We start from the raw sequence: 17,908 nt of genomic DNA on the forward strand, positions 1-17,908 counted from the left end.
AACTATGGCTAGGTAGTAGTCATTCCAATTCCAGTCTTTCAAGGACGAACTTGTATAACGACTGTGATAACTTATGCGCCTTTAAAACTGATCTTCTTTTGCCGGTGGTCGTTGGGACTCTCCGCCGCCGCGGCTGGTCGACTGCGTTTCTTGTCAGCCTTCGCCCCGACACTCTTTTTTTCAAGGCTTGGCGCAGACGAGCTCTGCTGTACAACCTCGAGGATGGTACGACGAGACAAGCAATTATCAATATGGCTATTGAATTGTTTTTCGTCGGCAGGTTGCCCACGGAGGCACACAGGGCATGACCACAGTTCTTTCTTCTCTGATAGTGGCCCCCAACCACTGCTGCTGCTCGTTGGGTTAGCCGTAATGGTCTTGCCGTGGGGGCGAGGCTCTGGTACCGCAGGTTCGGCAGGCGGCTGGCTGATTAACAACTCGCTCTCTAGAGGCGGTCCCTGCAATTGCGGTGGCGCAACCGAGCCTCCCTTGCAGTCCCTCGATCCTGGCTTAAGAATCCCACCGCCATCACTCTCCGCCTCGGGCCAAACCTCCCACTCGCGGTCGTCATCAATAGGTTCCCTTATCTCCTCACGTTCTATTCTGTTGTCGGGGTTCTGGTTGCTCGAGGTTTCGGTGTTTCCTGGTGACTTGATTCCAAAAAAAGCGAGGGCGTCAGGACGCTTGGTACTCATCAGATGAGTACACCGCAAGCCCATAAGTCTGGCGGTCATGTTGGGTATGTCCTGTTCCAATTTGCTTAACATGGGAAGTGCATAGCCGTACAGGTCGTTGGCCTGTTGCAGCGCCCGCGGCAAGACAACCTGTCGGGTGTATACTTCAAAGGTGTGTAGCTTGATTTTGAGGACCAGCGTGCGTCCTTTGCACGCGGCGCGCTTCAGGTCCTTTTCAAGTTCCTCTGCTGTCCACCGCAGCTTTTGGCGTAGCTGGCCAATGTCAGAAATACTTGCAAAGGTGCTTTCGGTGCCTACACTCTTCCGCTCGTACTCCTCGGCTGGCTGCACCCTTGTTCTTCCAAGGCCCAGGTAGCACTGGACAAGAAAGTGACAGGCCTTGTTCCCGAATAATTGGCTGAGAAACATTCGCTGGTCAAATACATCTCCGCAAGTGTTGATGCCGAGCGCCGCGAGCTCTCTTTCAAAGACCCTGCCAACGCCGTTGACTTTGCGGCAGGGTAGCATTTTCATAAAGTCCAGGATTGCGTCTCGATCGTTAGGTAGAATGAACTGTCCGTTGGGTTTGTTCATGTTCGAACAAATCTTGGCGAGCCGGGTGTTGGCCGCGATACCTGCAGATACAGTGATCTTAGTCTTTTCAGCAACCTCCTGCCTAAGTTTCTCCACCGCTGCAGCGGGTAACGTGTTGTTCGAAGAGCAGTATTGTGTGATGTTAAGATACGCCTCGTCAATGCTGGCACTCTCGAAACGAGGGTCATACTCAGCCAGGATCTGTCTGATATCCTGAGCTTTCGCATTGTACTTTGTGTAATCAGGCTTTAGCAGCACGAGCTGTGGGCATAGCTTCTTTGCCACAAAGCCCGCCATACCACTTCGACATCCAAACTTGCGCGCGACATAGTTGCATGTCGAAAGAACTCCTCTACCCACAGCAAAGGGCACGTCCGCCAGCTCTGGGCGGTCCAAAAGCTCGACCGATGCGTAGAAGGCATCGCAGTCAACGTGCACGATGAACTGCGAGAGGTCGCGCCCATTTTCTAGCTGTGAGAGGAGTGTATCGACAAGTCGCAGATCACGGGCTAAATCCAGGCGCTCGAGCTGTGCCTTTTTCGAGAGGATTTGATTGATTTTTAAGGACAGTAGCTTGTCCCTCTCCTCCTCCCTGTCAAAATACTTGGAGCCTTTGGATGCATGGTATATGACATCCGATACCTGCACGTCGGGCGTTAGAAAAAGTTCGGGGCAGCATTACGAAGAGAGTACTTCGGGTGTGGCATGTCATGTACATACTTTGGACTGGTCAACCGACTCCTGTCCTGCTTTGAGCAATGAGGGGCCGAGAAGAGAGTACTTGAGGGTCTCGTGTGTCGATGGGTGGTTTGAATCATTCGGTTGGATCGTCAACTGGGCCGGGTCGTTATCATCCTCGTGGTCATCAGCCAAGCAAAACGTCTCCTTTGACCTGTTTGCGGCGCTTGCCTCACCAGAGTCCTCGGGTGTGGCTTGAAGGTCCAAGGCTTGTGCAGAGCCCATTGTGCGAGTCCAAATGTAGACTGAGCAGTGCACAAGCCATATGTGGGCAGCCGATCAATATACCGGGAACATTTGAACAGATGATTGCTGACGATTGTAAACGCACCGTTGTGGTCGCTGTCGCGACTCGTGTACATCGTACTAGTTCCAAAGCAAACGACATTTCCTGTCTCGCTCTATCTTGTTCTGCCGTTCACTTGCCAGTAAGCCGGCATAGAACTCGCACTGTACGAAATGTATTGTATTTCTCTGGTGGGTGAATACCGTGCGGTTTGTACACACTGTGTTTCTCATGCATCTTGGTCAAATTTACTTTTTTAAATCATACAGTGTGTTTCAATACCCCGATTTATTTACTTTGACCCTTTTCAATTTAATTTACCGTTTAAAAATACGACATTTTGGCTCCGGATGAGTCCGTGAACGGGTGAGGGACAGCAGTGAAAAGAACGATAACAACAACAACAACAACAAAAACAAAAACAAAACAACGGCAATCCAGATACAGCGGCACGGCTGGGAAACGTGGAGGCGTCGACGCCCGCGGCGGAGAGCCGCCGGCACGCCATAGCATCATAGACGAGAAGAACTGTGCCTATCCCACCTACAGGGTTGAAGAACAACAACCGTACACCTACTGTCGAAAACATTAAGACACGGACTGTTAATTTAAGTTACGTCGAAGTGTAAACCTTTTCTTATAAGTTTAACGATATTTCAACGTACGTTTTTAACAGAGAGTAATGTTTGAAACCATTCTCTTGAGTTCCTGTTATTTCTCTTTTGCATTCTCATTACTTGACAACAGCCCGACAGGGACGATCGTGGAGAACCAGTTTGAAAATATGTATCGATCCGTTCATCGTCTGGCGTCTGTCGTTCACCGCTCAACGATACGAGGGGCGGCCCGGCAGCAGCAATCGCCCGGCCGCTGGCTTTCCGCTCTGTTCTTGCGTATTTCAGTATAATGTATTTCTGTATTACTTCTATCCGTCGCGTAGAGGGGGTCTTTCCACCCCGTCGGAAAACGCCAACCTTTTCTGCCCTGGATGTCATAACCATCTTTTTCATTATACCAGAACAACTCTATCGGCACTAAGACAGTGACTGTTGACACCGTTTCGAATACGGTGGTCTTCCTCCTCGTCCCTGTGCAGTTGCTCACCGGGAAGCCGAACAGCCCTGTCCAAAGCCACAGGGAGGCCCCGGTTTCGACCACAGATCATCAGAGCATATATAACCTTGGTTGCGCTGTGCCAGCCTCAACCGACGGAGTATGCCCAGATCGGGATGCCTATGGAAATGCCTACGCAGCCACATGCCGAGACAACCTCGAATACGACGTTGAAAACGCTGTAGGCGACTGGGTCGACAAGGAAATGGGATGTCTTAATCGTGGTGATGACCAGCACCGCAAGCACCATCCACCAGAGGTCATGCGCAAGCTGGCCATGAAACTGATGACTGATGAAGCTAAAGCGGCTTTCTGCGCTGTCTCCTTTATCAGGAGGCGGTGCAACGCCCACCCCGTGCCGCGGAACAAGCGCCCGGCGTGTAACGCCGGCGAGTTCGTAGACGAGCGTCAGTCGTCACCTGGCCGAGATGCATAGTGAATGGTGATAAAGCTGAGAGGCGGTGAAAACTTGCGGACTCCCATGGGCGCACGCCGGTTTGGGGACCTAGGCAGCGAGCCCGTCACAACGCCCCGGCATCTCTCAAGTCGAGAGAATGTGCCTCGGGTTCTGATTTTGTGTCCTTGAGGATTGTTGGAGGGGAATGTTCATGTTTGATTTTTTTTTCGCTGTTCTCGCCTTTGATTTCTTGACCGGCTCCTTGTGCCAACAACTGTTGCGTGTCGTGTACTAGTTAGAATCCGACATTTAGCCGGTGTTCAATAAACGAGGCCTCTGGCAGCACAACGACAACAAACGTTGCTTACAAATAGAGATAGCCAGTTAGCATCGCAGAGAAGAGAAGCAAACGCAGAAAAGGATGATCCGAAAACGGGGATGATGAAGAAGAGTCGATACCCGCATAGGAATGCACTCCCACGTCGCCGTACTCCCAAAGCCACTGTCTTGTCAGTTACGGAGCACGGCGACCTGCAAATTTTTTCGTTTGCTGAGGCAAGGATAGTGATTTATACAGCGTGAAATACGACCGCTCTGTTACGTTACGTGTGGCTGGACATGAAATGCTCTCCGTCTCGCACAACTTCGCCCTGTTTATGGTATGTACTTTCTACGGGCAACGCGACGCACGTAAAAGCGGGATTGTCATTCTGAGGTACGGCATATTCTTGTCCTATGGCGTAGTTGATGTACTTATATCGCACCCGGGGCTGATGTAATGTGTATATATAAAATGTGCATGGAAATGGTGTATCCGTTGAGCAGTCTCCATTTATATGACACGGCATCTGCACAAAGGGCACCACCGCCGGAAGTGTCGTCATATTCGGTGTCTGGGCACACGCGATCGAGCTCATGTACCCGGGAACGGTTCGGCAGCGTGGGCGATGTGAGATTTCCAGCGCATATTCATCCACACACGGCACTACAGCTCGTTGTGCTCCTGGCTGTCGTCGGTGTCGGCGACAATCGTCTTCACGACATCGGCCGCCTCTGCAACTTTGCTGGCAATCTTTTCCGCGACATTTGGCGTTTCGGCCTCGGCTTCGGCTTCAGTGCTGGCGCTCGAGTCCGCGGAAGGGTCACCGGTGGCCGCCTTCGTAACGATCGATTCAGGCTTAGGAACACCCTCGATGCCGATCAGCTCGGTTTCAAAGACTGGGCAACGGACGTTGTCAGTAATCTGTTCATGGGCCTCTGCCAAATTACCGGTCTTGCCTCAGCTCCATCTCAGTTCATTTTCCCGGCCGCGACAATCAGATGCTCCGCCGACAACGGTGCGGGAGCCATAACGTACCCAGAGTAGAGCCGGCAGGGATGGGGCCAATGCCACGCTGGCCGTAGCCATATTCGGGTGGGACAGTGAGTGTTCTAAGGGAGACGTTTATATTAGAACCTTACTTCGGGAGGAGACAAAGTCTCAAAGCTGGGGGGTTGAGTGAGGGTGTTACCGCTTCTCGCCGATGCACATGTCGAGAAGACCTTGCTCCCAGCTGAGGGAGAGACACGACGTGCCAGAGGTTAGCAACGTGGGCGTGAGTATAGAGGAGAGGATGGGATACCCCGTCCGTATGTGTGCTGGGCAGGTTATCATACCCCTTAATCACCTGTCCTTGGCCCAAAACGAAGGAGAACGGCGTGCCTCTGTCGTAGCCTGCGGGAAAGGATCGCGGCAGCGTGAGTCACTAAACACGTAACAAAACGACAGAAATTGTGGGCCACCTCTGGCAATGCAGTTGGACTCACTGGCATCAAACTTGTTGCCATTTGACTGCAGCGTCCCCCGGTAGTGGACATAAATCTTGTCGTTGGCTTGCGTACGGCGGTCACATTCAACCGGTAGCGTAACGTCAATCTTCAGGTCGGCAGCCAGGACGCCAGCGGCGGCAGACGCCATGAGCGAGAGCGAAGCAAGAAGGCCGTGCATATTGGGATGTTGCGTAGTGGTGTGTGTGCGATCAAAAGTCTGGTGTTGTCAATCTATGTATGTCGTACAGTGGTGAAAAAGGAAGGTGCAGGATCGCCTTGCCGTCCTCTCCTCAATTGAGACTGAACTGTCAAATACACCACAGTATGAATGTATGAGTTCTTTTGGAGCTATCCTCCGTTGAGCTTCCATTGGCCAAGGAGCAGCTGTCCATGCTTATTAAGCAGGAGTGGAGGCCTCTTGCCGTTTTTGTCGTCACTCACACTCCAAGAAAGTCCGCCAGCCTTGCAAACTGAGATGAAGTTCAGACAAGACCCCATTCTTGGAAGCCGCATTGGTTGGCCAGCAGGACCACCAAGGCCGCAAGGCTACCATCACTTACCCCCCGGCCCTACTTTCATCTCTCAGTGGTTTCCTGCGCTTGTCGGCAGGATAGTTGTCGGCGGTGAACCTCCGGGGTAGGGATATTAAGTCTCTATGGGCGGGTTGTGTATTGGCTGTTAAACCTTGCCACGTGTTGCTCTTGCTGGGGAAGGACACAAAATATGGCCTGCATTGAGTTCGTCCCAATGTACAGGCTGTTACACGGTCAGCGACACGGCGTGGACTGTCTCCTACACGATAATGATACACGAGGCGCCTATACGCCAAACCGGGGACCGGGACATGATGCCGAGACTCTCATCTAGTTGCGTCCATTATGTGTTTCGTGATCATTGTTTGTGGGTGTGTGCGCGACTGTCTGGCCCGACTATCCATCGCACTTTATTCCCAACGAATTACTATCCTTATGCCGTCCGATAGGACCAGTCATACAGGGGGCTACTGGAGCTCGTCAGGCCCGTTCTCCACGGTTGGTTCTCTCTTGTCCTATAGTCCGCCATCATCAACGGCCAGCACCAGCAGAACTTCCAGTAAGCGGACAACTCTCTTCTAAGACATATGAGTCGCGGCTGCGGTCTACTCTAACATCGTTTGACACAGACGCCTTGGTGGGCGAGATCCTGCCACGCGTTGACCACAAAACCAAGTTGTCTCAGTGACAATTGTATACGGACATTATCCCTGTGTATGATTGGCGTTGATGAATTTTGCAGGCGTTTTCATATGTCCCGTACTCTCGTTTTTAGGTTGTAAGATATTTTGTCTTTGCTTGGGTATGTTGACGTGGCCCAGGCATTAACACTTACTCTGTTGGTTTTTTTTTTACCTGCCGTCCAGTGTGCTAGAGAATTGGTTAGGTGTTTGGGCTTTCTTCTATCTCTGTCTGCATCTTGCTATTCGCCCTTTCTTCTTCATCTTTTTCCTCCGCTCACTATTCCGCCCCTATATTTTCTTTTTATCGACATTGTTTTCTTTATAGGGTTCTTATAGGTTTCTGTTTCGGATTTGCTAACGTGCTATCTTACCATTTCTTGTCATTGTCGTCACTTACAAGCCCAAAGGAACAGGAATCTAAGGAGAAAAAGCGATACTGGAGCGTGTAAAAGGCATTATGATACAGATGGCATATCCCCCCGAGGGGCTCTGCATTGGCCGCCACCGCACTGGCGCATCAAGCCGCCCCACATTAGACGTTTCCATTCCCCGCAAGCAAGCCAACTAATATCGATCCTACACCCAAACGGGTTGCACTACAAACACCTCTCAAGCACCACCCTCCCGCTTAGCATATTCCTCTTCAATGGCCTCCTCGTACCGCTCCTCAGCCGACCGCGGATCCTCGTCGAGCACGCCCTTCTTGATCAGCTCCTCGGGGGACGGCCGGTGCGAGATTTTGTCGTTGAGAGAATCTGCGCGCATGCTCTTCTCGAGCTGCTTCTGATGGGCCTGCAGGCCTGGAGCTGCTGTTGAGTCAGGCAGGATGTTCTCTATTGGCGTAAAAGTCAGTTGTTGGACAATCCATAGCAACAGGTTTATGAGATGGGCATCAAAATAGCGAGGAAACGGATCCAGACTCGGGCCCGGACTTGGCCCCGGACTCGGACTCGGGCTCGGACTTACTCTGCACAAGCTCCTCACGGTTGGGCCGGTTCTGCAGGTGCTGCTCTAGAGAGTCGCGTCGCACAGGATTAGTAGGGCGCACCGGCGAGATGGGGGTCTGGTCCACGGCGGCAGAAGAGTTCTGTTCAGCCATAGTGAAAGGCGAGAGGGCGCGGATTAGTGGGTTGAAAGATTGTCCTAAGAAGAATACAGGGAGAGGTTAAGACGATGATTTGAAATGCCGGAAAATCAGAGGGTTGGTTATTGTATGCTTGGTTTCGTTTGTCTCCCGCTTGAACAGGGCAGATTGAGACGGCAGCGAATCCTCCTGTGAGCCGCCGAGCCTTAATAAATACTTGGCTACTTTGGCCACTCAGCGCCTGGCCTGACACTTGTAGTAACTGTTCACGTTTGGAGGACTCCCTCGCAGGTGGCAAGATGGGTGAAAACGTGTGAATGCAGGCGCTATGTAATGCGAACCCACAGGGGTTACCAGGCCTTTGTTTGCAACAGGTGCAACCAACAACGCCAGTTGACCCCGCAACCAACTGCCAACGCCATCAATTGGCACGACCTGAAGCGATCGCATTGGGGCCACCACATTCCGGGTGACGTCGGTATATTTAATCAAAACTACCTTGACTAGCGGGTTTGATCATTCCTACAGTGCCCGCTTCCAGCCACCGGTGCCCATTGATTACATGCTGCAGGGTGCCTCTTGACCCCACACAAAGCCTGCCCTACAAAGCTGATTGCATTTCAGACACCCAAACACAAAAGTACGATACAGAGCATTTACTGTATTAATACGTGCATGTCATTGGGCACGAAAGTACAACATACATCTAGCTGAATTTGCCAATGGCCGACTTTCTTGATCCAAAGAGCGTACGCGAATCGGCTGGTACAACCGGACACAGCATGTGACGTCATCTCTCCACAACATGCTCTCAACGACGCCCACAGGGCCTTTGTGCCAGCAACGGAGGAACAGCGACATCTCAGCACAATAGCCCTGAAGAAGGACCCTAATGAAACGATCTACTTGCTAACGTGTTATGCTTCTGTGGGAGGGGGCCGAAGAAAAAGAAGTCGGAGCTGATCTGTCGACGCATCCATTTTATAACGGGGCGCTCGACGTCGACATAAGCCCAAAACCGATGACAAGCCAAGCGATCAGGCCGCTACTGGCAAGCAGACCCCTATAGTTCGCCGGTGAGTCAGTTAAATGAACAAGGTAGCCGACGAGAGCAGGAATGGGCACAGGAGGTAAACGTACTCGCGCATGCTCTTTTGTTTTGCGATGAGCACCGTGTCAGCCGCACAGAAAACGGTCCGCAACACAACCACAAAGCCCATCTCCCAGCTCAGCCGCCGATGGTACAGCATCACCAGTGTCGCCGCAATTGCCAGGTCTCGGACCCCAATTAGTGGTGGCAAGAGCACCGCCGCACTCTTGCTGGGGACGCCGGCGGCCGGCTCTGGCTCCGAAACAATACCGAACGCTGACTCTGCCGCGTGTCGAGGAAATAGGATGCCGCTGAGGCCAAACATTGCGAAACTCGCCGCAACGCCCAGGCCCATGTTGCTCCAAGTACTTGGTAGAACGGTCGACAGCATGGTCGCTTGCTGGGTGTGGCCTCAATGGTGGTTCGTTGACCGCGCACCAGCCACCGGAGGCTTAATGTATGTGTTATATTTGGGAAGGTAGAGGAACGAGTTTGGTTGCAGAGATGTCGTGCGAGGATGGCCGGCCGTCACTCTGTCTCCATCGTAGAACAGGAATTTTTAATATTGCCCTGCAGTAATCAACAGAATCCCGTAATACGGCGCAATAGGATCCCGCTCTCAGAAGTCTCGTACGCTAGCGAAGTGCAATTAGCTGCCATGGCTCAGGTTTCTTTGTAATGCAGGTAAGGTATGTTTGGAGTTTTTTACAGTGTTTATGCTGCAAGGTATTATGGTGTAGGGATATTCGAAAAGCCTCGCCCACGCTAATATTGCTCAAAGCAAGAGGACATTTATCGCATATCTACTCCGTATTTACTCCGTATCGGATCAATTACTGGACAATGGTACGGCAAAGAAAGGTCTCCTTCGCCATTTTATCCTGCCACACGTGGTCAAATATCAAATTCCACCACCCAGCCCCATCAAGCTCAACTTCAAGCACAGCCGCTCTCTCTATAATTGCACGGTTCCCCTCTTCAGCCTGGCTCACCCTCCACAATCCCATGTTCCCCAGCGAAAGCAAGTCTCAGACCGCTCGCCGAAGTACTGCGGTGCCGTATGGTGTCGTGCTGTCATCGCGTTTGCGCTTTGCACCACTGGGCGCACATCTCTCTTCACCCTCTCTCACCCCGCCAAACACGGCTCCTGGCCCTCTGCCCCTGAACCGAAGCAATTGGTTTGTAGGTGACTTTAGGTTGCTTCGGGCCCTTTCTGGATGGGCAGTTCCTTCTGCTGTTTGCTGGCGTACCTTAGTCAGGCTCTGGTCACTGCCATATGAGGACGATCCTTTACGTTCGCCGGCCATATGTAGAATGTGACTAGTGTAGCTTTTCGATGCCACGCCGGTCGGGGCATGCATCTGCGCAAACGCCGCTTCACAAGCCGTATTCAACGATGCACTCCACCCCCCGTTCTATGGCTCGGATGGTATTGGCATTGTCTCCGCCGGGGGGAAGCTACCCACAGAGTTTGGCGTGAAGCCTAACCCGTGAGAAAACATCACTGCCTGCGTACTGTGAAGCGAACCTGACGAATACCGGCCGTTTGGCTGCCTATGGTGCTGACCATTGTACGGTTCACCGGTGCTTCTTGCACCTGCTGCAAATGATAACTGCATATCGAGAGCTGGAATAGGGTGATTTGGGAAGCCTTGGTCCGTGCAATAATCAGCATGTGGCTCACAGCTCTGGATTGGGATAGATTGGTGTGAATAGAGCATTGTTACAGGGTTTTCTAAGGAGCAGTCTGGGTAGCCTCCCGCGCCGTGCGTCCCGAACATACTGGTACCCGATAGACTGCCCATACCACCGTAGACTTGTTTAGGATGGACAGGTCCAAGATATCTTTGGGCGACTTTCACGTTGTCAAAATAGGACTGATTGAATTGCGTCTGGTCGAGGTTGAGATGGCTATGGGCACAAAGTACCGAAAATGGTGGCACGTCCTGGGTCGATGTCAAAGTATCGAGCTGATCGGGGGGCAGAGGATCGCTTGTGCAAGGCCGTGTATGGGGGCTGCGGTCCTTTTGCGGTTGGGGTTGTTGCATTGCTAATTCAATGTCTTGGTTGGAAATTGTGACTGTGTGCACACTTTTCTGGGTTGCCATGGTGCGGCGGATGGAATCTTGATACTTTCGATTCAACTCCTTGAACGATGTTATCAGGGACAGACGATCTTCTTGTTTTGAAGCCAATGTCCTATCCTCGTCGCGAGTGTTTGCATTGTATGGCCGATGTGCATGGTTGGCGACTTCTGAGTCGCTTTCAGCTTCCAGAGAGTGAGAACTGGAAGACCAATTATGACGGGACGGTTGGGTTCCCTCCTGTAAAGCCACCGTGGGTGGCCAAGAACACGGAATTGACTTCTGGATCCACGCAGACAGAAAGTTGGCGATTGTATTACTATTGGTTTCCAAGAAGCAGATGTGGCCATTATCGTGTGTTCCAAACTTTGCGAGCTCGAGCCACTGAACACGGACACCTGCCTTTATCAAGAAATCAACTGTGGCCCAGTCATGCGTGGAACTGGCTTCCGCTGTCACTACAGCGTGGGGAAATCTGGAGAGGTTAAGAAACTTTCGAATAGGAACTGTTGCAGGCTCGTTGAACGGGTTGTATATGCCCGAAGTTGGTGAGGCCTCATCTAGTAGGTAGCTCTCGCCCCGACCTCTTTGATGGGCTAGGTCGAACGACTGGGCCGTTGCACCGCTGTTGTTGCTGCCCCATACATTGCCTTCGGAAACGCATGGGGGTAATGGGGGTTCAAATGTCAGGGGAACGTCTGCATTTCCATACTGACGGTTGCTTGGCCATGGAAAGGCCTCCAGATTGTGGAGTTGTGGTCCTTTGGGCCCGTAAAGGCTTGCACTCACAAAAGGCGGTCCATCTGGCTCAATGGCAATGACACCCGCAACGAGCCCTGGAACGTGGTCGGCGGCAAGCTAGGCCGCAGTAGCACCACTGCCTTGCCCAATGAGGATGGTAGCTGCGACCTTGAGCGACTTGAGAACAGACACGACAGTAGTTTGAGAAAGTGTCTGCAGCAGAGAATGATCTGCCATTACTATGTCGAGGGACATCGAGTAGTCCGAGAATATAGGGTCACCACAAAGCCTGGTGCCTGGCCACCTGTCATGGCACGTTGCCGATGGCCGGGTTCCCAGTGTGCTTTTTGCACTCGCAGTGACTTCTGCTTCAATGTGGTCCACGTCCAAGGCAACGCTCTCGCATGTGACGGAGCTTCTTGACCGCCCATGGGACGGGAAATCGAACAGGACGACCTCGTAACCCATAAATAGGAAGGCTGAGGCCCAACCCTGGCGACCATCGGGCTTCGTCAGCCACACCTAACATTTATACCCAGTCAGAATAGGGAACTACAGAGAAGCGAGGAACAGTGGGGGCTTGTAAATTGCCGTTCGGCTTGGCTTTGTTGTGCGGCTGCAACTCACATTGCTGGTATCGAGCCTGCCCTGGATAAAAAGGATCGGGGTCGGATATAGTAGACGCCGAGGTCGGAGGCGCTGAATGTGTATTTTGTTCTCTGACATGGTCATGGAACTGGTTGGCGTATACCCGATATACGCCGCCAAGCGTATGTGCCACGGCTGATAGTCGACAGTCCGGTTGCCGTACCAGAGAGTTCAAGCCGACTCCCCGTTTATTTTTGTAGTCACGCAGTTGTTGATCCAAGCTACTCTGGGTCCTAGGATGATGGCTGCTTGCGAGGCACCGTGTCAGATACCGAACCATGCATTTGCAGAGCTTGCAGACCGAAGGCCTCGTCTCTACTGCCTCTTGCCCGCCAAGTACAAATCAGGCGAGTCTGGTGCAGTGCAATAGCCTGGAGCAGGGGAGAATGGGAGGACCTTCTGTTAGTAAAGACGTGGAAGAAAACAGCCATTAAAGTGTGGGAACGTACTGTCCGTTGTCACCATGTGTGGGCGGGCATTGACAATGCGGGAGAGGCGCTTAAAGACGAATTTTTGTGCTGTGGGAATTCTGGCTGCCGAGGTATAGTCGGGAGAAACTTGGCGAGCAGTGAAATAAAAATAATTTCTCGTACGTTGCAGTTTTCTTTTCTTTTCGTTTCTTTTGACCGCGCGTGGGCTCTGTGGGGTGCCAGAAGGTACGAGTGAGATGGCAAGGTTTCTAATGCCGGAACAGGCAAGAGCGTGGCTAGGTCCGTCGTATGAGGCAAGAACTCTCGAACGGAGCTATGGTCTGTCTGGACACGAATTGCTGGGTCTTGAGTGGTGTGTGAGACGCTCTAATGTCGTCTCTCCAAAAAGCTCGAGTAATTTTGGGACTTCCTACACTTTCTTGGGAATACCGGCGACGATGATTTTCATTGAAAGAAGAGAAAACAAAGTGCTACGCGTGCTACCGTTCTCGAACAGCAAACGGCACGAATACAGTTGAGACTAAGCTAACAATGTAGCCATATAATCTATTGTCTTTTTTCCTTACAACGAACTGACAGTTTCTATGACCGCTGCGGAGTACTTTGAAGAGGCTCAGTATGGGGTGTTACGCGGTGCAATGAGAGATCATACAAGTCGCAGGCTGAGCAGGGGGGGGTATGACAGAGCTACATCGTATGGCCCGGCGAATAAATATGGACCAGGTTGTTGGTGGTTTGTGGCTGGTATTAAGGTATGGCCGACGGAAGTACTTCTGTATGTTGTACCGTGCGGTAAACATGTGAAGGAGTATTCGACTGCTGAGGTGACTTTCGGGAAAATCATTGAGCAAGGCTCAATTGTGGAAGGCTGCTTGCGATCGGCTTTTGGTGCGGTGGGCAGGCAGAAGGGTGACATCGTACCTTGAAGTTCGAAAGGCTAGGGGGAGTTTGGGGCTGGCAGATAGTGTGGGGCAGGCGGCACTAAGAGTGAGCCTTCCAGCCACTCAGTCGTTGTGTGCTTATAAGTATCGGTACGTGGATATACGAGGTAAACTGAGCTCATACTTTGTATCTACACTGGATTTCTAGCTAACTTCTAGCGCGGACCAAGTGTCACCCCTGGGCCTAGTGGCCGTGACGACCTATTAGCGTATTGTCAGGGGCGTAGTTTTAGTGCTATTGACTCCTGTCCGTGAGGAGGCTGGTGACAGCCTCGTTTCGACATTGCAAAATTGAGTGCAGTGTCGCGCGAAACCAACCACCGCATCGCCCAATCGAGGCGTCGTCACGAACGGTGGCCAGCCTCGCCTCTGGAATGCCGCTTGCTATTTCTGCGGTGCGGCCGCCCTCCATGCGGCCGCTTCCCGACTTGCATATTGCATTCGACTTTTCTTTTATCTTCACTTTCAGATTTCATGTTGATTGCTTGTCTCATTTGTCGACCGGCATGCTCACTAGCACCAATCACGACGACCCTACTCCCACCACAAAGAAAGAAAAAGAAACGCACCCCGCGAGTTTACCGTCCACCGATTCAGACATCCTCCGCAACTGCGCCAAGATACCCAACATAGGCACCTCGACTGGCGACCTTGCTATAGCTATCTTGGAAATTCGACAATCTTGAGCTGCGGACGTCAATTTCTGCCACGTACAGCCCTGCACAGACTCGTGTTATCGGCTACTCGGGCACCGAAAGTGTAGCTGGCAATAGTTTTGGTGGGTGGCGACGGCGATCAGAGGATGACTATGGAGAATTCCGGCCGCAGCATGGCAGACCAAGACTGTACGTTTTTTTTTATCTTTTTTTGTACGTGGCTATTCGTACGGGGAGTACTCTTTACGGAGTGCTCGGTTCCCATTACGGTATTCACTTATTTTCACGAATAAGGCACAAGCTAACATTGGTTTCACCATATTTATAGACCGACCAGAACGCAGATTCTATGGCTCGCAGGACGCTTGGCCACTCTCACCAGAGACTCCGCCACTTCAGACAACCCAGTTACCGCTTACCGGAAACACCTATGATAGTGCTTCTGACCTTAGCTTTCGGACTACAGAGGCCAATGCAGCAGCTGTATCGTCTGAAGAACCGGCCACGTTGCAAACAATCGTTCCTCACGCACCATCGCCCCCGTCAGGTACCACTGCAGCAGCCTCGGGCGCATTTTCCTCTTCCGAGGATCTTTACGGTCCAGACCGACTCTTCGGGCCCCCGCTTCCCCGTCATGGCACGCTTTCGAGGCATGTGGCAGTAGGACCTGGCACAGCACAACGGACATCTCGCTTTGGACCAACTACTGTTCCACCGGATTGCATGGGCGGTCCGGCTCTGGGTACGGCCTCGATTGCTGCCTTCCCAGCTTTCGTCGACCCGGGTCAGCAATTCAAAGATGCGGTGGCCCGTGAGGCTTCCAACGTCACGCCTGGCGTCGATGACACACCTTACATACTCTATGCCCTCGATGTCTTGACCGGCCACAGCTCGTCGCCGACGGACGCCATCGCCGACGATACGAGCGGCAACAAGCATAGCAGCTTTCCGTTCCGCCATATTCCCGACGATGGCCTTGGCTACTACCGGCCGCGGTCTCTGACTCGAGGTGCAGCAAATATTGGCACTGCGTCCATTAAACTTCCGGCACCTCTCTCGCCTGTCCAACACAACCTGGATCACCGCTTCTCTACCCGTTGTGATGGCACACACGGGGCACGAGACAACCAACCCCAGCCGGCAGACTTCAGTAAAAGTCATGAACCCCGCGTCAGCACAACTTCCTCCATCTCTACGTTGGTTCACCCGGCTATGCAGCCGCCTCGTGTTTCTCTTCCCGCGGACCATCTCAAAGATTCCTGGGCCTACCTAGATTTGAAAAGTTTCTCGCCACAGACGCAGTTGGTCTTTCCGGCGCCGAATTTCAAACCCGCCGCACTGCAACCTGCTTCGCTGAGTTTTTTTATCCTGCAATGTCTCGTCATGACTGCCGGACTCATTTTCTCTTCCATGTACTCCAACTTGCACAGTGGCCTGACCAGATACTCTGGCAACAACTACGGTGGACAATTCTTCATATTTCGGGTCTTGCCTCAACTACTGTCTGTTGTTATCCTTCTCTACGCTCTTCATCTCTCCTCGACAATCATCCGCATCCATCCGTTTTCCCGCATGCAGGCACTCGAGAACCCTCACCCAGAACGCCGCAATGGTGCCATTTTCGATAACCTCTATCCTGGCTTGTTCCTCTGGCCCCAAGTCTCAAACACTGTGCCATGGCGAACCCGCCTCCCTCTTCTTACCCTTTGGTTGACCAACATTTCCGTTCCTTTACAGGGCTCGCTCTTCTCGGTCGTCTCTGCTGGCGGAGATTGGAGATGGGCAACTGTGCAAGGTATCGCCTGGACGCTGGTTGTTTTTTACGTGTGCCTCACCGCCGCCGTTATAACCATTCTGATCGACTGGCACATCCATTCCACGGGCCTCATTTGGGACCCTCGTTCAATTGCCGACTTTATAACTCTTGCTTCGAACAGCAACACCATGACGGATTACAAAGGCAGCGAGTTACTGGCCACCCGCGATGACCTGCGCCGCGTTCTTCGCCACCGCGCCATCGACAAGATCGGCTACTGGGCTTGGAGGGACGGTCGTACGAATGGCATCTGGCATGGAATTGGCACCGATCTCTTGGACGACGCCTGGCTCGACGCCCGTAGCCATAGCATGGCAGAGCCTCCGGCGACAAAGAAGTCTCCCCGATCATGGAACGAAAAGCTCCGCACCCGTGCCAATGCCGCTGCGTTAGATGGAATCGATTTGGAGGCATTGGTGCTCTCTCCGCACTCGGATGGCGTCCGTAACCGTTATTTGCCGTGGTGTTTACGAGATGGCCCTCTGTTCGCTCTGGCGATAGCCGCTTTTGCTCTGTTATTAGCCCTCATGACCGTGTCCTTCCTGCCGTCGACATACATCAAGCGGGGGTTTCCGCCGCTTGTTGAACACGAACCGACATCTGGTGCGTTTTCTGCCGCTAATTTCTTGTACAGCTTCTTCCCTGCCCTTCTTGGCCAAGCCCTGTTCCTTCTCTTGGCATCCATCGATATTACAGTAAGAATCCTGCAGCCTTGGGCGGAGTTGTCGGCGAATGCCGGAGGTTCTCAACCCTCTGCATCCATTCTGGCCGACTACGTTGCATGTTTTTCACTCCAGGCCAGCTGGCACGCCGCAAGAAATGGCCACTGGAGAGTTGCGACTTTCTCCTTGATGACGACCGCTTCCGCATTCATTCCTGCCCTTGTTGGCGGTGTCTTCATGGCACTGACCATATCGACAGGGGAAGTGCGCATGGTGCCGAACATGGCTTTGTTTGCCATTTGCCTCGCTTTGCTTGTGCTTAACTTTATCTGTCTTCTCACTATGCTTCCTGGCCGCAGAAACTTCCGCCTGCCGCACAGCGTCACCTGCATAGCTGAGATCCTTAGCTTCTGTGCAAATGATGACCTGATGCAGGAGCCCTCATTTAAGAACGCCCACAACAAAATAACCTTGCTAGACCAGCTCGGGGTGAAGTCGCTGCCCACCGCGCGGTCGCGCTGGATATTTGCCACTGGCACATCCGGTGATGACCGTCGACTGGGTATCCGGCGAGTTCGGCGGTATACGGAGCTCACCAACCGACCAAGTGGCCGATCACAGAAGGCCATCGGTATCAACCATCTTTATGAATCATGACACGAAATGTCGAAATGATTGTATCATGAACTTTTCGCTGGGGAAACGATTTTGGGGTGTGCGTCGCGCATTGGAGTACTCTATATTTTGGTTCCGGGGTATATTTGGCGTTTTCCTCTTTGTTTCCTTATAATCAATACTAGTCTTTGGTGTTTTTGAGATGCTTTTTGTATTTGGCTGTAAACATAGATACTAGATACGTCACAGCTGGCAGTTGTACGAACAATGGCTGATATTAGATGTAATATGATATGATAGAAGTCTTACGTGG

The 17,908-nt window shown here is 52.3% G+C and overlaps 6 protein-coding genes across 6 annotated transcripts; 3 read left to right on the top strand and 3 right to left on the bottom strand.

Annotated features, from left to right (window-relative positions):
- Positions 1 to 71: 71 nt before the first annotated feature.
- Positions 72 to 2,231, bottom strand: SPSK_03129 (DNA polymerase kappa subunit; the record flags this gene model as incomplete). The annotated part of the gene is made up of 2 exons (XM_016729970.1): positions 72 to 1,910; positions 1,989 to 2,231. The coding sequence occupies 2 exons, from the start codon at positions 2,229 to 2,231 to the stop codon at positions 72 to 74; spliced, it is 2,082 nt and encodes a 693-aa protein (XP_016585323.1).
- An 845-nt stretch (positions 2,232 to 3,076) lies between these two features.
- On the top strand, positions 3,077 to 3,841 carry SPSK_03602 (uncharacterized protein; the record flags this gene model as incomplete). Its single annotated transcript, XM_016730439.1, has 2 exons — positions 3,077 to 3,193; positions 3,311 to 3,841. 2 exons carry the CDS (start codon positions 3,077 to 3,079, stop codon positions 3,839 to 3,841), a joined length of 648 nt encoding a protein of 215 aa, XP_016585324.1.
- A 946-nt stretch (positions 3,842 to 4,787) lies between these two features.
- Positions 4,788 to 5,789, bottom strand: SPSK_03498 (FK506-binding protein 2; the record flags this gene model as incomplete). Its single annotated transcript, XM_016730336.1, has 4 exons — positions 4,788 to 5,020; positions 5,160 to 5,233; positions 5,264 to 5,516; positions 5,609 to 5,789. 4 exons carry the CDS (start codon positions 5,787 to 5,789, stop codon positions 4,788 to 4,790), a joined length of 741 nt encoding a protein of 246 aa, XP_016585325.1.
- A 1,647-nt stretch (positions 5,790 to 7,436) lies between these two features.
- Positions 7,437 to 7,926, bottom strand: SPSK_03683 (RPEL repeat protein; the record flags this gene model as incomplete). Its single annotated transcript, XM_016730518.1, has 2 exons — positions 7,437 to 7,660; positions 7,794 to 7,926. 2 exons carry the CDS (start codon positions 7,924 to 7,926, stop codon positions 7,437 to 7,439), a joined length of 357 nt encoding a protein of 118 aa, XP_016585326.1.
- A 1,149-nt stretch (positions 7,927 to 9,075) lies between these two features.
- Positions 9,076 to 10,495, top strand: SPSK_03350 (uncharacterized protein; the record flags this gene model as incomplete). The annotated part of the gene is made up of 4 exons (XM_016730188.1): positions 9,076 to 9,458; positions 9,578 to 9,668; positions 9,742 to 10,179; positions 10,331 to 10,495. 4 exons carry the CDS (start codon positions 9,076 to 9,078, stop codon positions 10,493 to 10,495), a joined length of 1,077 nt encoding a protein of 358 aa, XP_016585327.1.
- A 4,159-nt stretch (positions 10,496 to 14,654) lies between these two features.
- On the top strand, positions 14,655 to 17,637 carry SPSK_03016 (uncharacterized protein; the record flags this gene model as incomplete). Its single annotated transcript, XM_016729861.1, has 3 exons — positions 14,655 to 14,691; positions 14,831 to 14,938; positions 14,969 to 17,637. 3 exons carry the CDS (start codon positions 14,655 to 14,657, stop codon positions 17,635 to 17,637), a joined length of 2,814 nt encoding a protein of 937 aa, XP_016585328.1.
- Positions 17,638 to 17,908: the final 271 nt, after the last annotated feature.

Source organism: Sporothrix schenckii (assembly GCF_000961545.1).
Source record: "Sporothrix schenckii 1099-18 chromosome Unknown Cont47, whole genome shotgun sequence".
In the NCBI taxonomy this organism is placed as follows: domain Eukaryota; kingdom Fungi; phylum Ascomycota; class Sordariomycetes; order Ophiostomatales; family Ophiostomataceae; genus Sporothrix; species Sporothrix schenckii.